The following is a 21523-nucleotide window of genomic DNA, read 5'->3' as shown; positions in this document are numbered from 1 at the left end:
AGATGATTTACCCAGGAATTCTGACAGAGCACCTGTCTGGTGTATTCCTAAATGTATTTAAGGACATATTTACACTGACAACATTGTCCTCATGACGATAACAGAAGAAAACTGAACGTGTGTAGTGAGTGATAAAGTACCTTAGATTGTCAAGTATAAAGATTGATTTTCTCTTCTTTGGTGATAACAATTCTTCAAGTTTTTCAACACCTTCCATACCTCTTCAACCTTTTAATATGTGAATATTGAATAGGAAGGCTGAATACTGAAAATAATTATGATTCATTTAAATAGAGATTCCAATGTATTAGGTTGGTGCAAAAGTAATTGAGGTTTAAAAGGTTAAAACTAATTACAAAAATTGCAATTACTTTTGGACCAACCTAATAACACTCTCCAAGCAGTAGTTTTCCATAACTAACCAGCTTGACAAAATTTCATCATGTCAGGAGGTGGCCATACAGCCAGAAGACCTCACGCTTAATCCAGAGGAATTTCAGCGTGTCTGCATTTTCTTATTTACTGTCTCCTTTTCTAAATTAAATTGGCTGTGTGTAATTATAACACTAATTTTTCTGGTAAAGATTAGGAGTGACAAATTCCCAACAATGTGGAGCCAAATTACCGTCAGCCATGAAGATTTACATGACAGGAAGTAACTCTGAACTGAAGTAAAGGTATAAACAACACTGCTACCGGGATGACCCAAGGAGACTATTGAGGCAAAGCTTCTAGAACACTCGGAAGCTAAGTCTAACTCAAACAGATTCTGTTTCCTGAAGCACATACCTGGCTGGTCCACAAATAGTGATGCCAATGGCATGGTTTTCTGGTTTTTTATTAAGAGAGTTGACCAAGGACTGTTGCCATCTGAGAGAGGTCTTATTCTACAAGAGAAAGATGCTTATTTTAATATAGTAGAACCACGTGGCAAATTAGATTTTGAAGAGATAATAAAGCACAAATAAAACCTTAAAATGAGACAAAATATACCAGAGAATTTTTCAGCTGCTTAACTAAATAATAACTGATTTAGTATGATAGACTCATCTTAGAAATTAAATTAATATTCAGGTAGCTCTGTAGTATTCTGATTTCTTTTTAAGAAGTCTGGCCAATGTGATATTTTGGAAGGCACTGCTATTTGTCACAGTACACACTGGAACCACCAGATGTCAGACACATACCTTTCTTTGCAATCAGTTCTTTCCTTCATGTGAATTGAATTTGGTCCCCAGGTACAACCCTTTTTCTTGAAATTCCTTTTTACATCTTCAAATTCTTCTGGGCGACAGACCGTGTTCCTTCCCCAAGTTTTATTGCTTTCATCTGAAGTCACTAAACAGAGAGCATTACTCATTAACCAATTAAAACATTTTAAACTTAAATCAATCAAATCAGTTGTGAAACTACCTTACTCAAAACCTGTAAACAATGAAAAAACACGAAAACAATGAAGAAATGATTTCTTTCACCCTACGAATAGCAAACTTCTTTTTCTAATAAAAATAGCAAGAAACGCGGAATAAATTAGAAGAAAAGATACAAATTCGAGGTAAATTAGTTGCAGCAATCTGATTATCTATTTATTTAACATTCTGCAACAGTTAGGATTTCATTTTATTTGGGGAAAATAAAAGAGCCAAGTTGAACATTTAAGTTAAAACAAACTTAGTACCCTAACTCTTTAACCACATCAATTCAAGTTTTGAACTTTGAAGGTATATTTTAAAATTGTAACTTAAGCCAATTTTTCATTAATAATCAATTTCACTCAGTTATCACAGCACTTTGGCTACAGTTACCTTTGAAAATCTGAAAATACTTAACAGTTTGCCCACAGCTTATCTTTTTTTCACCTCACTGGGAGGTTTATATTAATGTTTCATGTCCACATTTTGCAGATCTATATATGCTGTCCCTCCAGCCTTTACGTGCACTTACAACTGACCTGGAAATAACTGTGAAACTGCTATTATTACTATACACTTAGAAACACAGTCCAGTGTAACTTATTAGATGTTCCAAACACACAATTAAAACATTATGACATACCTACATTCTGCAGCCATAAAACATGAGGTACATGTAAAAATATGTTTGTATAATATACATTTAACCCATTTTCACTGAAAATTAAGTGTTTATGCACACATGTGTATATCCACACATACACAGAGGAGAAATCAGTAAACCTAGATATCAAACTTTGATTACAGTGTTTACCTTTAAGGGAGGTGACTGCTTATGTAAAGAGGGAAATAGAACTTCTTTATATCATTTTTTAAACTGGCAGCATTATGAGTGACGCTTGATTTGATTTGCATTTCAATGTTTTCTACATTTTAAAATGTGTATATATATGTACGTGTTTATGGTCTATATGCATGTGCGTGCGTGTGTGCACATGTGTGTGTGTCTGACAATCTCGAATGACATGTGCATTTATTACGAGTCTTACAGTAGAATTAGAGAGGACTGGGTCAGCCATCTTGGTTTCCCGGAAGCTGCAGAGTAGAGCAGGGAAAGCTTTCGGTTGGAGGTTTATCTCAACCACACAGTGTACCAGCCTCTGGCCCAGAGCCAGCAACAGTCTCTCAGCTTGTTTCCTCATCTTCTGTTTTCTCTTCGCTTTCAACGTTAATTGAACTTTTACTGTACTGGAAAGGGGTCAAGAGCCTCCACTCTGGAGACTGTTCAAATCCAGTTTCACTTTGTAGCTGCCGAGTTAGGTCAAGTTTCTTAACTGCTCTGTGCCTCATTCGGAAATCACAATAGTACCTACTTGATAAAGATGTCTTGAGAATTAAATGGATTCACGCGTGGAAACAGTTTAGAATGGCGCCGACACTTAGCAAGTGTTCAGTGGATGGTAAGGGTTGTAATCGCGCCAGGGGCTGGGTCACAGAGGTCTCTGCCTTTATGGAGCCTACGATTTACTGTGTCTGCCTCTCCTAAGCCATCATCTACTCTTCATCAGCATGTTTAGTTAGCAGAGCTCTTTAGGTTTCTGTTATGCAGATTGTGAGTAGAACAGGCTGGAAAGGGGGCTGGTTACCGACTTCACCCTGTATCTACCTCTTTGGAAAACTAAGTGCTCCAAGGTTACTATCACTTATGATACTCTGTCACTGGGAAACAGGCCCTGGGGGTGCAGTGGCAGCAGGTTCCTGACACAGCAGGAGGCTGTGGTTCACTTTTCCACTATTTGATTCTATTCACAACAGGGAAGAGGTGGGCTTTGCCCCTTGTTTTAAGACATCAACCGTAAGACATACCCTGAAACCTGAAATCCCCAGAGGATTAGTGAATTCTGCTGTTTTTTATTCTCAAAGAGAAGAGTGCCCTAAATATGACATCACTTAACAATACCAATCATTAGAATAAGCCACAGGAAGTAATAGTAAGAAAAAATGCTAAGAAAAAAATGTGTGCAGATATCAGAAGGTGTTCTTTTTAGTAGACAGTGATTCTTTGTGTGATGGTGAAATATCCATGTTTTCATCCAAAGTCAAGCTTAGTCTGTAAGGCCCTTCATGTTCCTATTCTTGAAACAATCTTTGGGCTAATCACTTTGTTATTCAAGTTCATGGACAGGATTTCCATCTCTCTCAATACATATAATTACTCTTTCCTTTAGTTTCAGAGGTTGCATTTGCTTCTTATAATGCTTTCATAATCAGCTTTTCTCACTCAACTTTACCATCTTTGGTGCAGGGGAAATGGTTCCTGACAACATCTAGAGGTCATAGTGAAAAGAAGTCCCTTGCCGAGTCAGGTGTGTATGTTAGTTTGCCCTCATCCAACTGGGAGGCAGAATCTGCAGTGGGTCTAGCCAATGCTACAAAAGGCAGGCGACAGTGAGAGACCATAAGGCCACAAAGAGCTTCAGAATAATAATAAAAATGATGAACACACATCAACTGCCAACACATACAGAGCTCTGACCACATGCCAGGTGCCGTTCTAAGTGTTTTTTATCCACTTGACCCTTTAAACTGCTACCATGCCCATTTTGTGTGTGTTATGTGCTGTGGAGTCAGCTCTGACTCCCGGCGACCCTGTGAATGAGTGACGTCCGCAGGGTCCTGTCCTCACAGCCCTGCTCTGCTCCTGTACACAACAGCTCCTGCAGAGCTCATCTCCAGTTTGCAGAAATCGAATCTGAGGCGTGATGAGGCTATGGGGCTTGTCCCAAGTCACAGCACAGTGCAGGTGGGGTGGAAGCGCAGAGAGTGTGGCTCCAGGGACCCTGCTCTCAGCTCCCACACTATACTGAGTTGTGAAAACGGGACACCTACGCAGGCTAGTGACACAGACACGAAGACGAGAGTAAGCTGTTGGGAGTACCTGGGGACCAAGGTAGAAAGAGGACCAAGACTCAGGCTAACGAACATGAACAGACAGTTCCTACACACACAGCTGTCCTGTTGGGATATCTGAATTCCAGTGTTTCCACCTGTCACATCAGAGAGTGAATGCTGAGGACCCTGTTGTTTGGGGAGAAGTGGGTTGCTCCCTGCGATGAACCCCACAGTGTTAGAATTGATTTGAAATCTCCACAGTATTCAATTCAGTACAAATCATGGGCCTCGCCAGGCTTGTCCAGGTGTGAGTTCCCCACCTGAGTGAGGCCGGTGTTTCAGCTACCAAATTGTGAAGACAGGACTCTCATTCACTGTTGGTGGGAATGCAAAATGGAAGAGCCACTGTGGAAGACAGTGGTGGTTTTCACAAAACTAAATACGCTCTTAACCATGTGATCCAGCAGCCGCCCTCCTTGGTATTTATCCAAAGGAACTGAAAATGTATGTCCACACAAAAATCTGCACATGGATATTTACAGCAGCTTTATTCACAGTTGCCAAAACTAAAACTTGGAAGCAACCAAGATGTCCTTCAGTAGGTGATGGATAAACAAACTATGGTCCATCCAGACAACGGAACATTATTCAGTGCTAAAAGGAAATGAGCTATCAAGTCATGAAAAGACAGGGAGGAAACTTAAATGCATAGTACTAAGTGAAAGCAGCCAATGAAAAGGCCACATACTGTGGGATTCCTACTATATGACATTCTGGAAAAGGCAAAACTGTGGACAGAGTAAAAGGATCAGCGGTTGCCAGGCGCTGGGCTGGCGGGATGAATAGGTACAGCATAGGGGCTGATAGGGCAGTGAAAACACTCTGTGCTATTACGGTCACGTCCACATAACGACGTTTCAGTCAACGACGGACCCGCATGTAACATGGGAGTCCTGGAGATTATAATGGACATGGAAATGTCCTATTGCCCAGTGATGTAACCATCATCATGTGTCAGCACACGCATCCCTCACGTGTTTGTGGTGCTGCTGGTGTGAACAAACCTACTGTGCTGCCAGTCGTACAGAAGTACGGCGCATACCGTACAATTACTGTAGGAGGCTGGACCTCTAGGCGTGTGTCCGTGCACAAGGATGAAATTGCCTAAAGATGCATTTCTCAAAACGTGTGCCCATGGTTAAGCAGCACATGACTGTATAATGTCAGATACACGTCATTACACGTTTGTCCAAACCCACAGAATGTACAGCACCAAGAGCGAACCCCAGTGTCAACTGTGGACTCTGGGTGATAATGACATGTCAACATAGGTTCACTGATTGTAACCAATGTTACCACTGAGTCACTGGGTGTTGATAGTGGCGGAGCGGATCGGGGTGCAGTTATGGGAAATCTCTGTATTTTCTACTCAATTTTGCTATGAACCTAAAACTGCTCAAAAAAACTAATGAAGTCCTAAAGTACAAAGAAAAAAAAAAGGATGTGAAGACAACAGAGAAGAGGGCAGAGAAACAGCTGGGCAGAACCAGAGGCGTGGTGACTTCTTGCTCCCTTGTCCCTTCACCAGAGCTGAGAAATAAGCCCCGTGCCTTCTGATTCCTTTAACTAAGCCCCTCCTCCATCTGGGCAAAGGCAAGATGAAAAGTATGGCTTCATGGAAAGCGCGTTCTCAGAAAGACAAATTAGTTATAACAAAACGATGGTGCTTTAAGTTCTAAGATTATACATGTATTTAGATTATTATACATTTATTTAGATTATTTTCCTTTAACTGTGAAGAGACTGGTGTCCTGAAGCTAGAAAAACAAAAACAAAAAGAAAAACCTGCTGGTGCCAAAATTTTCATTACCCAAAGGGAAAAAACACACACACACACACACACACACACACAAAACGATTGCAGGCCTGATTAGAGAAACTATTCTTTTGGAATTTTTTTTCTCCAAATAAAGATGGTAAGCAGTGGAGAATTACGTGTGGTGGAGAAGGGAGAGGATGTAAATTAATTGATACAGGAATTTAGGCTGAATGCCAGATTAGTCACATACGTATTAAACACTCTTGCTTAGCCTACTTTTGAGGTTTTTTGAACTCACTTCTAAAAATAATTACTCATTTTATTTCATCCCACTAAACTGATTCAGGGTCTATCTGAAACTCTCCCAGTGCAAAGGTGACAGGAAAATTAACTTCATGTATTTTTCCATAAAGGCAGAATGCTCTTTCTAAAACAAAAATACTACAGGGTATTTTGAAGTACTAGGTTGGTCACTAAGAGAGCAAGTTAAAGTTAAATCTCAAAAAGCAAAATATGTTTTTCTTTACAAAACAAGGAAAGAAATGGAAGTCACCTTGAATTCCTGATTTCATTTTTCAGAATATCCATAAATATGCTACTGATAGAATTAGGTTATGCTAATTTTGTATCCAAGTGTTTAACCCGTTGTCTCAAGGTATGGTCCTTTCTACTCTGTGGCCTGCTCACATCACAAATTGCATAGAATATAAAAATATTGTGAATGTAAGAAAATTAGGTTAAGGAATGTAAGATGAAATTTTGTTTTCCAAATAGTCATGACACCTATTACGCAAATGTCACATGCTTAGTTACAACCAGCTACAAAAGCCTGTCTGCTTAAGTTGAATCCTAGTTAATTAATGACAGAAACAGCCCAGAAGGCTGAGCTGGGAGAGGGCTTACGCTGGATGGCTCGCAGCCGAGGGATCATGGTGGGGCTGCTGGGTGGGCTGGAACTGCTGCTGTTCAGACTCCTCCGTTTGTCCAAGTTGGGAGAGGCCTGCACAGTTATTTTGTGCTGGAAATCTGTTAGATGTGAAAAAAAAAGGAGGTATTGGGATTTCACGGTTTTAAGTTATTTTTACAGCCACGTCTTTAGCATAGCACATAGCAATAAAAGCATAATTTGCCAGACAGTAAGAATGAAGTATATCTCAGCGTCTGTTTTTTACTTATCTTCTATTCAGGGTTCAAGTCAATAAATAATGATTCCGAGGCAGTATGTTAGGTAGAGGGAGAGGGAGGGGGGGGGAGAGAGAGAGAGAGAGAGAGAGAGAGAGAGAGAGAGAGAGAGAGAGAGAGAGAGAGAAATACCACTGAGTACTTTAGATTCTACAATCTTTAGATCCAGGAAGAAGGAATTACCATCATTCCATCTGACATTGTTAAAAACAAAATTGAATTAGAAGACTGGATTTAGATGAGTCCTGGTTTGTCACTAACAAACTATGAACCTCAAACCAGTACGGCACCTTTCTGACCCTGTCCCAAGTGTCATAGTGGGGGCAACAATACTCAGGGTTGCTGTGGTGATTGAAACAGAAAATGTAGGTTATGATGGGGTACAGGACACGTCACATTTCTACATGACTGCCCACTTTTTACCAAACCTAGTATAAAAATCCAAGTCTCTCTGTTTCTTTAGATTTTCATTTCCTTGCTAAGCAAAATAAGTCAGACAGAAAAAACAGAGAACCATATGATTTCACTGATATGTGGTATATGAACCAAAAACAACAAAAGAACAAGACAAACAAATAAGAAACAAAAACTCATAGACACAGACAATAGTTTAGTGGTTACCAGAGTGTAAGGGGGGAGGGGGGTGGTAGATGAGGGTAAGGGGGATCAAATATATGGCGATGGAAGGAGAACTAAGTCTGGGTGGTGAACACACAATGGGATTTATAGATGATGTAATACAGAATTGTACACCTGAAATCTATGTAACTTTACTAACAATTGTCACCCCAATAAACTTTAATTTAAATTTAAAAAAAAGATTTTCATTTCCCTACAAAGGCTCCCGTGTCATGTAAAACTTACATTAAATACATTTTTGTGCTTTTCCCTTTGTCAGTTTAATTTTCAGACCCTTCCAGGGACCCTAAGTGGATCAAGGAGAACTTTTTGCTCTCCCACAGTTAAAAGCACTTCGTAGTCAAGGCACTCTAGAATGATAGTTATTATCACTGAACTGTAAGGTAGGGTAGTTGTCATGACAGAGATGCTCTAAGAACTACAGGAATACATGAAAGAAAGAGTAATATTACCAGACGGGAAAGGAGAGTATCTGAGAAAACTAAGTCAACTGTCAAAAAAAATTATCGAAAACTCAGACACAGGTAAAGAATTACTGGGTGTTCTTTTGGTGCAGTGCTGAGCTTAATTAACCTTTGATTAATTTCCTACTTATGGGGTTATTTTTACAACCCAGTAGGGGCAGAGGTTAACTTGTAGATTTTGTCTGGTGATGATGCAAATAATTTCTGTCTGGCGAAAAAGACAATCCCAAAGGTTATAGTCTATTGCTACATTGGACATTCATCAGGTTGGTGTTTAACCTAACGATCTAGTCCTAATATTTAATTAAAAGGCCCATAAATACTTAGCGCCTCAAACTCTCATCTGAACCCATTTTAATTGGTTCCCTTATTAATTAATGAGTCAAATAAAATCTTGGACACATGTTCATATGTGCAAGACAGCTAAAATTTACCTTTTTGAAAGTGCTACTTTAAAGAACTTTAATGAACCACCTGGTATTTGAAATGAGGAGTTGGAATTTTGTAGGCAAGACATCTATCCAGTTATTCATGCTAGAAATATGAAAAGTTTTCTTGATATTGTCTTCTCCCGGGCACTCCATAGCCAATCATACACAAAGCGTCTTGTAAATTCCGTGGTATCTATTTTTCTCATAGTTATAGTTGAGAAGTTTATATTCTAGGTTCTGGAGTTAGCAAACTTGGATTTAAACTCCCATTTACTAGCCATATGGATTTGGGGAAAGCAAATTATCCTCTTTAAGTCTCAGTATCTTCATTTACAAGAGTGTAAATAAAATTACTCCTCCTTTATAGGACATCTCTGAGAAACTAAATACAAAGAAGTATAAGAAATACTTAGCACAGGACTCAGGACCTAACAAATACTCAATACATGTCTGATTGTTTCTGTTCCCTCCGTCTCCACTGCCACCATCATTTCAGGCCGAGGCTGCTACAGTTCCTTGATCCATCCATCTTCCTGCATCTACATTTGGCCCCTCTGGTCTGCCTCACAGCAGCTAGGTATATTTTTAAAAACACCTGCCTGACCAAGTCACTCCCCACTTCACGTCCTTCAGAGGCTTCTCATGACTCTAAAGTTAGAGATCAAAATCAAAATGTAACATACTCTATATGCCCTGGCGAATCTGAGTCGCTCCAGCTCACCCTGGTCACCCTGGGGTAGCACACGTTTTTCTGTAAGTGCCCCCCGGCAAATGTTTTAGGGTTTGTGGGCCATGTGGTCTCTGTCACAGAGGCTCAAATCTGCAGATGTAGTAAGAAAGCAGTCATCACAGCACAGAAATGAGTACATTCCAATACAACTTGGGACACTGCAATTTAAATTTCATACAATGTTCATGTGTCAGGGAATATTCTTCTTCTTTTCGAGTATTTAAAAGTGTATAAACGATTCTTAGCTCGTGGGCTGTACAAACCAGGCCGGATGTGGCCCACGGGGCCTAGTGTGCCAATGCCTGGTCAGATCCCACCGGTCTTTTCTCAGTTCCTGGAAGAAATCAAGCCTTCCTTGCATGTGCTCTCCGCCTGTTCTCTTCCTGCCCCACCCCTCCACCCCCTGTATTTGGTAAATTCCTACTTTAAGTCTCAATTTAAATGTGACTTCTTTAGAAGCTTCTAAGCTCTCCTTAGGCCAGGTGACATCTCTCTGCTAATCACTGTCATGTGACTTTTCCCTCACAGTAGTTAATAATTCTGGCCCGAAAATACGGATGTTGAATTATTAGCATAAGGTCTGCCCTCCCCTAATACAGTGTCAGCTCCGTATGGGCAGGGCCAGCCCGCCTCCACCTCACCTACATTCCCACCCGGCTCAGCACCTGGCACATCAAAGGGCCTAGGAACCCTTTGCTGAGTGGATGTCTCCTCTGATTATCAGTAACATGAGGGCAGAAATCAGCTTTATTTCATTTCAATCCCTGGTTCATGGTAGATCCTCAGGTGTTTGTTGAACCAGAAAATTGTGCAAGGTTTTGCAACAGGTTCAAACTGGTGCTTAAAGTTAATTGCTGAGAAATACAAGTACATGGTAGGGTGGAGGGCAGTCGGAAGACAAAGCAAATGGCAATGAAGTACCAGATGGGGGACTTCTGCCATTTACCAAGTAAGAAATTAGGAAATACGTGGCCAGGCAGAGCTGCTTAAGTAAAGAACAGCAGCAAGAAAACAGTTCAGCAGAACACGATGCCTGACTGGTGTGGGGTAGGGAGGTGGTAAAAGAAAGAAATATTCTTACGCATAGATATGAAACAGTCTATTTTAGATGAAGTGCTTTATAAATGTGTGATTGTTATACACTATGAGAGCATTATATATTTTTTGGTTATATTTTAACTATAATCTTTTATTAAGTGCCACAACATAAATGTGTAACTAAAATGTCCCCTGTATTCTCAGAAAGAGGAAAGCCAAATAGTGCAATCCAAAATGACATAAATCTAGCAAAACTAGTCAAATATATTCAGTCTGCTTTGAATAAACGCAAGGTATTAGCCAAGCAACATTTGAGAAGAAAAACCAGATTGAGAGTTTGACCTCAGCGATCCTGAGATTAAGAATCATTGGAGTGATTTAATGTTTTCTCCCAAGTTTATTTTCCATCAGTTTCTCATTAGCCACACCCCCAAAGTTTCCCAAGTGAATCAATGAATATTACTGACGATAACATAGTCCCAACACAGACAGAAGAAAGCTAACATAGTTAAGAACTGGAGAGGAAAGCTCACATCTAGTGCCCCTCTAAATTTTTCTATCATCCATACCTGAAAGGAGAAGCCTCATCATAAATAAAATAGATGATTTAAAATTATGTCTGCCCTACAAGACAGTCCAGCCAGTGGTCCTCAAAGTTACAATTTGGCTAAAAGCAAACATCAGAAGAGAACCTGGGAAAGTACTTTTTTCTTTTTCCCAGAGGTTGAAGTAAGATGAATATGGACCCATAGCCTATTCTCACCTCATCAAACCAAATAATCAATAATGTGTACAATGTACGCATGACTACCCCGTACCAGCACTTTTCTGATCTTGTGAGGGCTTCTGCACGAATCTAAAAAGTCACAGTAAACTGCAAGGTGTCCTGTATTCTGTAATAAGTATTTCTACAGGACAATGTATTCATACTTCATATAAAACAAAACTGTCGATAGCATTATTTAAATTTCCATGCCATTAGCAGACATTTTAGGAAAACACTAGAATCCCAAAGTACTCTAATAGATAATACATATATAGAAAAATAGAGGTAGATACAGATATATAGATATTTAATGCACATTTTATAAAAGTGTAGTCAGCTCTTGTTCTGTCACCATTCTTCCCCAGTATTAGAAAGAATTACAAAATACAGGGGGCATTTGGTTTTTTCTTAAATATAAAACACAGTAAAGAACTTAATCTGATGAATTAATATATGTTTGCTATTTTCCATTCTGTGTAGTTTCTCCTAACACATGTAATCCTTTTATGTTATCATCACAATGTTTTAAAAAGTATTTTTAAAAGCTTCCCTAGATGTACTGGCTTATTTTTATACCTGAAGGATTTTCAATCCACAGATGAAAGAAACTGAAGTACTGATATATGGGGGTGCCAAAAAAAATGTACACAAGTGGACACATTGGTCAATGTTGCTCAAGCAGTAGTTTGCCGTAATCAGAAGTGTCTGGATGCTGATGGGAACCACTTTGAGCCCCTCTTGTAATTGCAGAAGTCACACGTGACTTGTATTCATCTTTTGTTATCGGTATATATTGAGTATTACAATTTTAATAGTTTCTCTTTCTTAAAATGCACATACATTTTTTTTGGCACCCTCTGTATTGTGTTGAAGATGCAAACAGCATCTTCAATGTCCCAAATTAACTCAGTTACCAAGTCCTTGTGGAAGCAATACACTTGATGAAATAGCAATGGTTTGCTGTTCTGGACTTTCACAGTGCCATGCAATGCCGGCTCAGGGCAATCAGCTAAAACGGAATTCTGCTTCGATTTCAAAGCTAAGAATCCAGCCAAGGAAGTGCGCTGCGAGTTCGGTACCCAGCCTGCCATGCACTGCAACGCACGCCTCGTGCAGATGCCTACGCGGAGACGCATCAGGTCGGGACATCATGACCAGGAATTGCAGCAAGCCACTCGAGATACTTACTGGTTTAACGCGAGCATCTCATCCCCCATGCCTCCCCACCTCTGACGACACAAAGCAGCTGATTACAGGTGACAGACAAGAACCTTCGGCAACAGGTAGAGTCATACCTGAGGGTAAACTGATTCGGTGTCCGTCTCTGAGCTTTAAACGACTCCGCCTGAACTTCCCCTTCCTCCTCTTGACGTTGGGCTTCTCCTGGTTCAGCTGGAATATCAGGATGTTGAGCTCCCGCTCCAGCACGTCGATCTCGCGCTCCGCCAGCTGCTGCTCGCGCCGGCGCAGCAGCGCCTCCTGGGACTTCTGCTGCAGGGCGGCCCGCGTCAGCTCCTCCTCGCGGGACCGCAGCTCCTGGGACAGACAGACGGCGTCACCAGCAAGCAAGACCCCCCTCCGCTTCAGTCCCACCGCCTGGTCACCGGGCGCACGGCACAGCGCCGTCTGCATGCAGGCTGTCGCAGCCCTCCCGGGCACACCACCAGCTTGGGCTGAAACCCAAGCCCGTGCACACACCTCACCTGACTCTGGGCTTTATGACCCTAAAAGAGGCATCGGGAAATTGTCACCTCGATTTTGGCATGTGTCTCTCGTTTCCTCTTGCCTTTATCATCACCTGACACATGAAATGTACATGAGCACATAGCAACCAAGTGAGATGCGAGTGATCCATTTTGGAATAAAGCCACACGTTAGAGCTTGGCTAATTAAGGGATAATTATCCTGGTTACAAAAGACTGCAGTTCAGGTTTCTTTGCTTAGGGACTTCTTAGGGTATTTAAGAGTTTGCTTAGAGATCAAAACATCTTGGTGGTGAGATTAAGGGGAAGAACAAAGCTAATGTGTTAGGAGTCAGCTGACGGCCCCTCAGAAATGAAAATGAGACACCTCTAAAATTATAAGTTGATGGAAAATAAGTCAGTTCCAAAAACCTTCTCAGGATCCCATGGATGGGTGGAAAGTATCACTTTATTCACAGATAACATGAATTAACTTTTAAAAATCTCCCGTCATGATACTTTCTGATTAAAGTCTAAATTCCTCTCAGTTTTGTTTTAGAATTATTGAACTTCTGAGAAATAGAAAATCTGTGAACTGAAGAATACTTTTATTCCTATAAGAAAAAAATTATTCAATTTTTTAAATAATTCAAAACTAACTCAAATTGAGAACTCTATGAGTTTTTAAAATCACAGCCCTGTTCTTATTTCATTTCTGCAAAGTGTTTTGTTCTTTACCAGACACAGGAATATTCTTGTCAGTCCAGACTGCTTCCCCTTCTAGTTCCCAGCTCCTAAACGGAGCCCTCACCCAGAAATCAAGGCATCTGCAAACATGGATTGACACTGCTCCAGACAAACTTAATCTAAGGTAGTGTAACACCAAACACCTTTTAGAAACTCCACCTTCTCAGGTGGAATTTTGGCTCTGAGGTGTGAGTGCTGCGCAAACATGGCCTACTTTATCCAATCAGGCACACCTCTCACAGGCCCCCCTCGAACAGATGATGTGTGAAGAAACTAAGATAGAGGCTTGTGGAAGAAACCAGTGTTGAACCTGGGACTAAAGTGCCACCTGAGTCCCACCAAGCACTTGCACTTTTACAGACCGGCTCAAAGACTAACTGGAGACTGCCAGTACAGTCATCATAAAGGAGAACGAACACAGAAGACCACCCTTCCGTAAATGAATACGATACTATCAAGAAAAGACTGGGGGGCGCTAAAAACAAAAAATATATATTTATTCAGATCAAACTAATTCTGAACTTAGGGTAATTCTACCAAAGTGAACTGAAATTCACTTTTGAAACATTCTTTAAATTTATTTTTGTAAACGAACTTCATAAATAGAATTGCAGGAAAAATAATTTACTTAAGACCAACTGATATTCAAATCACTTCTGCTAATGTGTACCAGCTGATTCTTACTTACAGAGCAGACTGGTATTTCTTCATTACGTTGTACCAGATATAAATTACTATACTGTGCTTGAAAAGAAAAAAAAGAAAATGTTACATATTTAAAAAAGAAATTCTGGAATCCATTATTTAACTGCTGGCTTTCTCCAACCAGTTTGTCCAAATTGGAGAGATTACTGTAGTGTATTTGGGGACAGAGGATAATTTCCCATCAACTTCCAATTTCTAACTCATTACTGTCTGCCCTTTTGTTAAGATATTACTTTTCAGTGGTGTTGGTATCAATCCAGTTAGTTATTGTGAAATGAAATGGCATGAGGAAGAGATAAGGATAGCAACTTCAAAAAAGCAACACAGGCTTTTTGTGTTACTGCTACGGTAATTGGAAAAGAAACCATTTTTAATCCCAGGTCCCAAGCTAAAATGTGAATCTCCTTGCAATGATTTCATGAATAAAAACAAACAAACAAACAAACAAACACTTGCTTAAGACTTCACAGGAGAAAAAAAGAAGAAAGCAGCCAAAGCACTCTTCCTTCTGAATGAATTTTACAACATTCAAAAGCAAAATTGCGTGCAGTATTAGAACCCTTTTGAATACTTTGAAATTATAAAGCACACACACACAAAATTCTTTTGGTTGCTGAGATTACTAAGCAGTGATATTTGTTTAATTGCTTGGCACAGGCCGTTCTCATAATGGCCAGTCCAGACTCCTGGCAGAAGATGTTAATCATTAATGGTGACTTGACTTCATATAGGGGTTCAAAGACACTTTGTACACCCAACGCACAAAGACAGACACACGGAGATAAGAAGCCAAGAATTTAGGGAGGAACCAGCATCTATGGAGGCTGCAGTTTACTGAGTAATGCAGACCAAGTGACTGACCATTAATCCCAAGTCCGACGCCTCCTACCTTAAGCAATCAGTGAGCAACAAAGGAAGATAAAGCACGTACACTGTGTTCAACTCCATCAAAAAAGACGCAGTCAGACACCTTTAGGCAAGAAATGTATTCTATATGCGTTCATTGTAAATCGAAGGCTTAAGGCTTACGGGATTCCATAAATGCTGTATTTCAAGGAGCACTGTGCAAAAATCACATAAAAAGAAAAAGCAGACACCACCACAGGAAAGCTAAAAAATGAATCTGAAGAATAACAAAGGAACTACTGTAAAACCTCAAAATAGCAAAAGAGCAAAGCTCAACTCCTGAAGCATGCTTTTTCATTTTTATATCATATATAATAAGAATTAACTCACTGGATATGTCTCTATTGATAAATAATTATCATTAATTAAAAATACTTAAAATAGTTTAAAATAACAATTACTTATTAGTAACATTACTTCCAATTTTTTTCTTTCTATTTTCTTTTGTTTTAATTTTCAATTACAGTTGGTATTCAGTATTCTATTAGTTTCAGGTGTACAACATAGCGGTGAAACATTGATATAATTATTACTTACAAATTATAAATCCTGTGATTTTAACTTTTATTTTTCCTCAAAGTCCTCTCTCATTCCCCAAAACCTTTTTTTATTTTTGCTATTAAACATCTGATTTTAGAATTCCTGAAAACAGTTTGGGGAAGTGTAAAGAAAAAACGATCAATATTTTCTGCATCATTTTAAGTTAACAAATTGTATTAAAGTTTCCAAGAAACATATGAATAATATCACCGAAAGTAATCCTTCAAAGAACTGCAGGATTTGTAAAGTAATCCAGTCAGCCATTTTCGAGTATCACTGCCCAGAGCCCAGTTTCCCTGTCACCTGGGACTGGGAATGGTGCCATCACTTTTTGGTCCTAACACTTAACACTTACTTAGCACTCACTAAGGAACAGTCATCTTTGCATCTTTTACTCACTTAAGTCTCACACTGCTCTGAGGGCCACAGTGTTCCTGTGACATTTAAGTGACAAGGCCGGCAGGGCGAGGACACTCTTAGGTCAGCTAGTGGCAGGGCCCCATGCCAGCCAGGCTGCCTGGCTCCAGTCCTTGGTCTTAACCATGATACTAACTGCTATGGATGCTGGCATTCCACTAAAGGCTTAATGCTGAGAAATGGGGAGGGCCTAGCACAGTTCTTAACATCCCACACAGATACCCCTACAGTCCGCCTGAGTTCCACCAGCACTGCACAGCTGCATGTGTTAGAAAGCTCTTGATTCGAGGACCAAATTTTAATCCAAATTTTGGGAGTATCCACCTAAACAAACAGCCCTACTTCTGAACTCTGAAACAACATGAAACGTATTTCCTCCCTCATCTACTTGAAGTTTCTTCCAGTACGTGAGGGCAGCCCCCTTAACCCCCCACCCCGTACCCTCTGTACTTTGCTCAGATTTCCAGGGCCCTCTCCTGCCTTCCTGGCCATCTGCTGTCCTTGGGAGGCCGACAGCCAAACACAGCACCATGGATGTGATCTTGACAGTCAAACGGGATTATTCTTATCACATGAGCTCTATGGATTTATTAGCAGTGTCAGGGTCTAAGGTTGCATTTGCTAGTCTTGTATTTTTAAACTTACAAAATACCGCAAAACCTAAGGAAGACAGTGAATTAATTACCTATAAGTCTACTACTTGATAAAAAAAAAAAACTTTAGGGAAAAAAATGGCTTGTGCAGCTTACATATTTCTCTCTAATCTTTATTTTTAATCATTGCAAATTATGAAATATTTAAACCATACTATCTCTTTTGCTGTGTTAATGGATTTCAAATTTTTTTCCAAAATGTGTCAAATCCACAAAAAACAAAAAGTTGGTATTTTGACTATTTTATGTTTTTAATAAGAATTTGAGCTGCTTTGTATATAAATGACATTATTTTTATGTAGAAAAATTTCAGATATATTCATTCAGATATTTCTGACCATTGTGGCAAAAGGGCTATAAGTAGAATAGCAAATTCCCATGCACTCATCATCAATATTTAACAGATGCTAAATATTTACCATGTCTGTGTCAGGTCTGTTAAAGTCATATGCTTGTTAGACTCTGATCCTATCCCTGCCCTCTTCAGATTTGCTGTTCTTAGTTGATTTGTATCCTTCCCCTGTCTATACTGTTAGTCTTTTTGTACATTTGAACAGTTTTGGTTTATGTGATTTTATAAATTTATATAAATGCTACTTAATGTAATTATTCTTCTGCAACTCGCTTTTTCCACGCAATATAATGTTTGAAACACGTAGCTAGACTTCATTCATTTTAACTACTGTACAGATTTCCACTGTAGGAACACACAACAGTTTAGGCACCTGTTCCCCTATTAATAGATATTGGGTTGCTTCCAGTTTTTCACTATCACAAAAATCCTTCAATGAACAACGTTCATTTCCTTGTGCACATGTGTGGAAGTTTCTCAGGAATATATAACCAGACGTTAAATAGCTGAGTTGTATGCCTGTGTTATAGCATAAGATTCATAACAGAATTCATAACATTTACACCCTTTTAAATTCCCTTTTCATTTAAAATAGTAATAATAACAATTACTAATACCTCTCATTTATTAACATACATATCAGGAGTATATTAAGAAACTTTAGGCTTATTTAATGCCTACCATGTACTGAGTACTTTGTTCAATCATGTGGATGAAAATGGCTGAGAAGGAAATAGTATAGCTCATGAACTTATTATCTAGCAGAGAAGGCAGACCAAGAACAATTAAACAAACTAGGAATAATAAAGTGTGACTTGGTGCCAGCCATGATCAGGGAGGTGCAGGACACTAAACAAACTGTTTATCTGATGCAGCAGAGCCCAGGAGGGGGTGGGGCTCTGAAAGACTGAGAAGGACAGAGCCAGCGATTGTGAGGCGGGGCTGAATGCTGGGGCGACAGTGTTCTGGACAGAGGAGAGAATGACTAGAAAGGCCTGAAGTGAAGAGCATGGCATCAGAGGCACTGGAAGGAATTCCGTGCGGCTGGGGATGAAGGGAGGCAAACTGTGGAAGAACCAAAGAAGTTAATAAGGAAACGGAGTTGGCCACTGAAGCAAGGATGATCAGATTTGCGTCTTAGAAAGGTCACTGGTGGTGCTGAGGCGATAAGTTGGGGAGCAAGACTGGAGGCCCAGCAGCCAGCTAGGATGCAGCTGCAGTCACGCAGGTGACATGAGGACATAGGGATGAGGGGAATGAGTTACCACCAATGGTCTTTGTCACATAGGAGACCAAGAGAAACATCTTCCAAGACCTGTGAGACTGGGCACCTAAGAGAACAGTAATCCCATTATCACAAAAAAGGAAGCAAAATGAGGGGAGGCAGAGTGGGGGTGAGGAGAAGGCTGACTTCCATATTTGGCTTGAAAATGTACCAAGGCAGTACCTCAAGCCCCTTTAAAATTTGTTAACAGGATCCAGATGCCTTGCCTGGTACTCAAAGGACCACTCAAGGGCGCAGACTGCCATCTCCACCTTTGCATCCTCACACTGTTCCCAGCACACAGTAGATACTCAATATAGTTTTGCTGGAAAATAATTAGAAGCTCCGAACAATTTCCCAATAAATATGTATTTAAATTGTTTTATTATTATTTTTTAAGAAAACAATTGCACTTTGGGGAATACCTGTGACAAACGTATTAGTTCCCAATTCAGCAGGGTAACAGGAGAAGTAAGCTACTCAAGGGTAGAATCTGGGCATCTGCTGTCTCATTATCATGCAGTATTACATATAGTAGCCCAAGAAATGTTTGTGCAGAGGCATTTGAACCACAACTCTGCATCCCCTCTTTTGCCCCTTCCTTTGCACTTAGGTTGGCTATTGGCCTTTGGTATTGTGGCCAGTGTGAAAGTCCAGAGATGCAATCAGAGCCAAACCACGTAAGTCAAGGTCATGTTACCATGAGAGAATGACCCTCAGCTACACTGTAACCCACCTTTCAGTGTCATAAACACATGGACTCTTTATTTAGCAAAGCACTACTGCCTACTTAAAAAGAATCACAAATACATGAAGTATGAAAATTCCTTTCTGGACAATTATATAGCTTTATAAAGGCTTTATCAAAAACTTGAAGTGTTCAGGGGGGAATCACTTAATAGACTGTAAATGCCTGACCACCGCTGTACACCTGAAGCTGAAGTAGAATAATATTGAATGTCAACTATAAATTAAATATATGTAGAGGGTGCCAAAAAATGTATGCTCATTTTAAGAAAGGAAAAAACTATTAAAATTGTAATACTCAATATATACTGATGAAAAAAGATGAATACAAGTCATGTGTACATTTTTTGGCACCCCCCGCCCCGTGTGTGTGTGTGTGTGTGTGTGTGTGTGTGTGTGTGTGTGTATTCATGGGATGCAAAGTACAGCACAGGAAATATAGTAAATGGAATTGTAACAGCTATACATGATGCCAGAGGGGTAGCAAATTGGGGAGGTTATTAATTTGTGGGGAGTGTAAATGTCTAACTATTACGAAGCTTTGTACACTTGAAACTAATAAAAAAAACTTGCTGTGTTGTACGACAGCCCATTATTGCAGGCACAAAAGAAGAATTTAACCTCTTGAACAGTTAGTTATATACTTCCGACCACCAGAATAGACCTTGATTCATCAAATGCCCAAGTACTAACAAAATCTCTCTCAAATTTAAATACGTACTGCCAGTGAAGCACAGAACCATGCCTTGAGCTTGGGGTTCTTCGGTGACAGTTAACAGTCATTTGTCACCAGTCAAAGGAGACCATATAACCAAATTCCTTTCCCAGCTAGTCTGCCTTCCAATTAGGTATGTTTTTACTCATCATGTTTCACTTTTGGGGAACATAAATACAGCTTCAGCGTGTTTAACATATAGGTTTTTATTTCTTCTTAAAATATATAAACCAAACAGAGCTTACCTCATTATATTACAAAGTTCAAAAGTTACACATTTTCCCAGTGTCTCCAACAAAGCAATGCCTTGGAGACAAAAGGAGGTTAGGGGAAGAAGGACTAGCCTAAAAGAGGCTTTAAGAGACACAACTGGAAACAACGGGTTACCTTATTTAAATTCAAATTTGCACCAACCAACTGCAAGACATCTTTGAAACTGTGACATTTGAATATGGAGTATTATATGGTATCAAAAAATTACTGTTACTTCTTAAGATAATAATAGCAAGAGTACTATTTGGAAAATTCTTACCAGTTAGATATGCATACTTGAATGCATACTGAAACACTGAAGGGTAAAGTGACATGAGTCTAGGATTTAATTTAAAATACCCCAGTTTAAAAAAAAAAAAAAAAAAAGATGATAATGGGCAAAAGAGATGATCAAAATGACAAAACATTGACAATTACTGAAACATGTTAAATGCATACAAATGGTTCATTACACTATTTTCTCCTCTTTTTTTTAACATTTCCAAATGAGCCCAAATAAAAGGTTCTTTGTTTTCCAATTACACATTTCGAGTACAGTTCTGTTTTGTTTTGTCTTAACCAGAGGCAAGAATCAATAAATACTGATGTCTGAAAATAGTTTAGAATAATGCTAACAGTGGTTATTGACTCATGTTTTCCACCGCCTTCCTAACTGTGGGTATATTAGGCAATTCACATATATCTCGCTCACCTTTTCCTTTGTTCTGAGCTCATCAAACATCTGTTGGATTTCCAGCTTCCAGTCATCTTGCATGGAATGAAAAGATTCCTGAGGCATTTCAGTCATAACTGCCCCTTCAATAGCAGTCAGTTGTTCAAGAATTAAGGCAAATGATGGACGAATATGTGGGTCTTGTTGCCAGCATTCTAAAATAAACAAGAATCACATTAATTCCATTTCTCAGCATCGTTCAGCTTATCGGCCCATGCTGATACTGTCTGCTGCATATTTTAAAAATCTCCTGATAATGATTTTGACTATTGTATTTTACACAGTGTACATGTCAGCAGCATGCATAATAATTACTATCAGATAGGCCTCTTGTTGTCTCTATTTTATGACATCGGTACATTTTCCTTGCCTTACCAGGAACTCTGTTTGGGGGCCTCAGACGGCCAGATGATTTACTGAGATAGAGTTCCATAATT

The 21523-nt window shown here is 39.6% G+C and overlaps 1 protein-coding gene across 2 annotated transcripts in view; it reads right to left on the bottom strand.

The window, feature by feature from the left end:
- The window catches only part of MAP3K21 (mitogen-activated protein kinase kinase kinase 21), a 60618-nt gene that overhangs the window by 6799 nt on the left and 32296 nt on the right, over positions 1-21523 (bottom strand). For both annotated transcript variants that reach the window (XM_074316662.1, XM_019712885.2), the window contains exons 4-8: positions 21066-21241; positions 12669-12909; positions 7027-7149; positions 1188-1338; positions 790-887 (exon numbers count right to left, since the gene is read on the bottom strand). In XM_074316662.1, the coding sequence (XP_074172763.1) occupies positions 790-887; positions 1188-1338; positions 7027-7149; positions 12669-12909; positions 21066-21241 (789 nt within the window). The remainder of the gene's footprint in view (positions 1-789; positions 888-1187; positions 1339-7026; positions 7150-12668; positions 12910-21065; positions 21242-21523) is intronic.

Source organism: Rhinolophus sinicus, linkage group LG12 (genome assembly GCF_036562045.2).
Source record: "Rhinolophus sinicus isolate RSC01 linkage group LG12, ASM3656204v1, whole genome shotgun sequence".
Classification (NCBI taxonomy): domain Eukaryota; kingdom Metazoa; phylum Chordata; class Mammalia; order Chiroptera; family Rhinolophidae; genus Rhinolophus; species Rhinolophus sinicus.
Note: the sequence above shows the minus strand (reverse complement) of the source record. Positions and strands in the feature narration are given on the sequence as shown.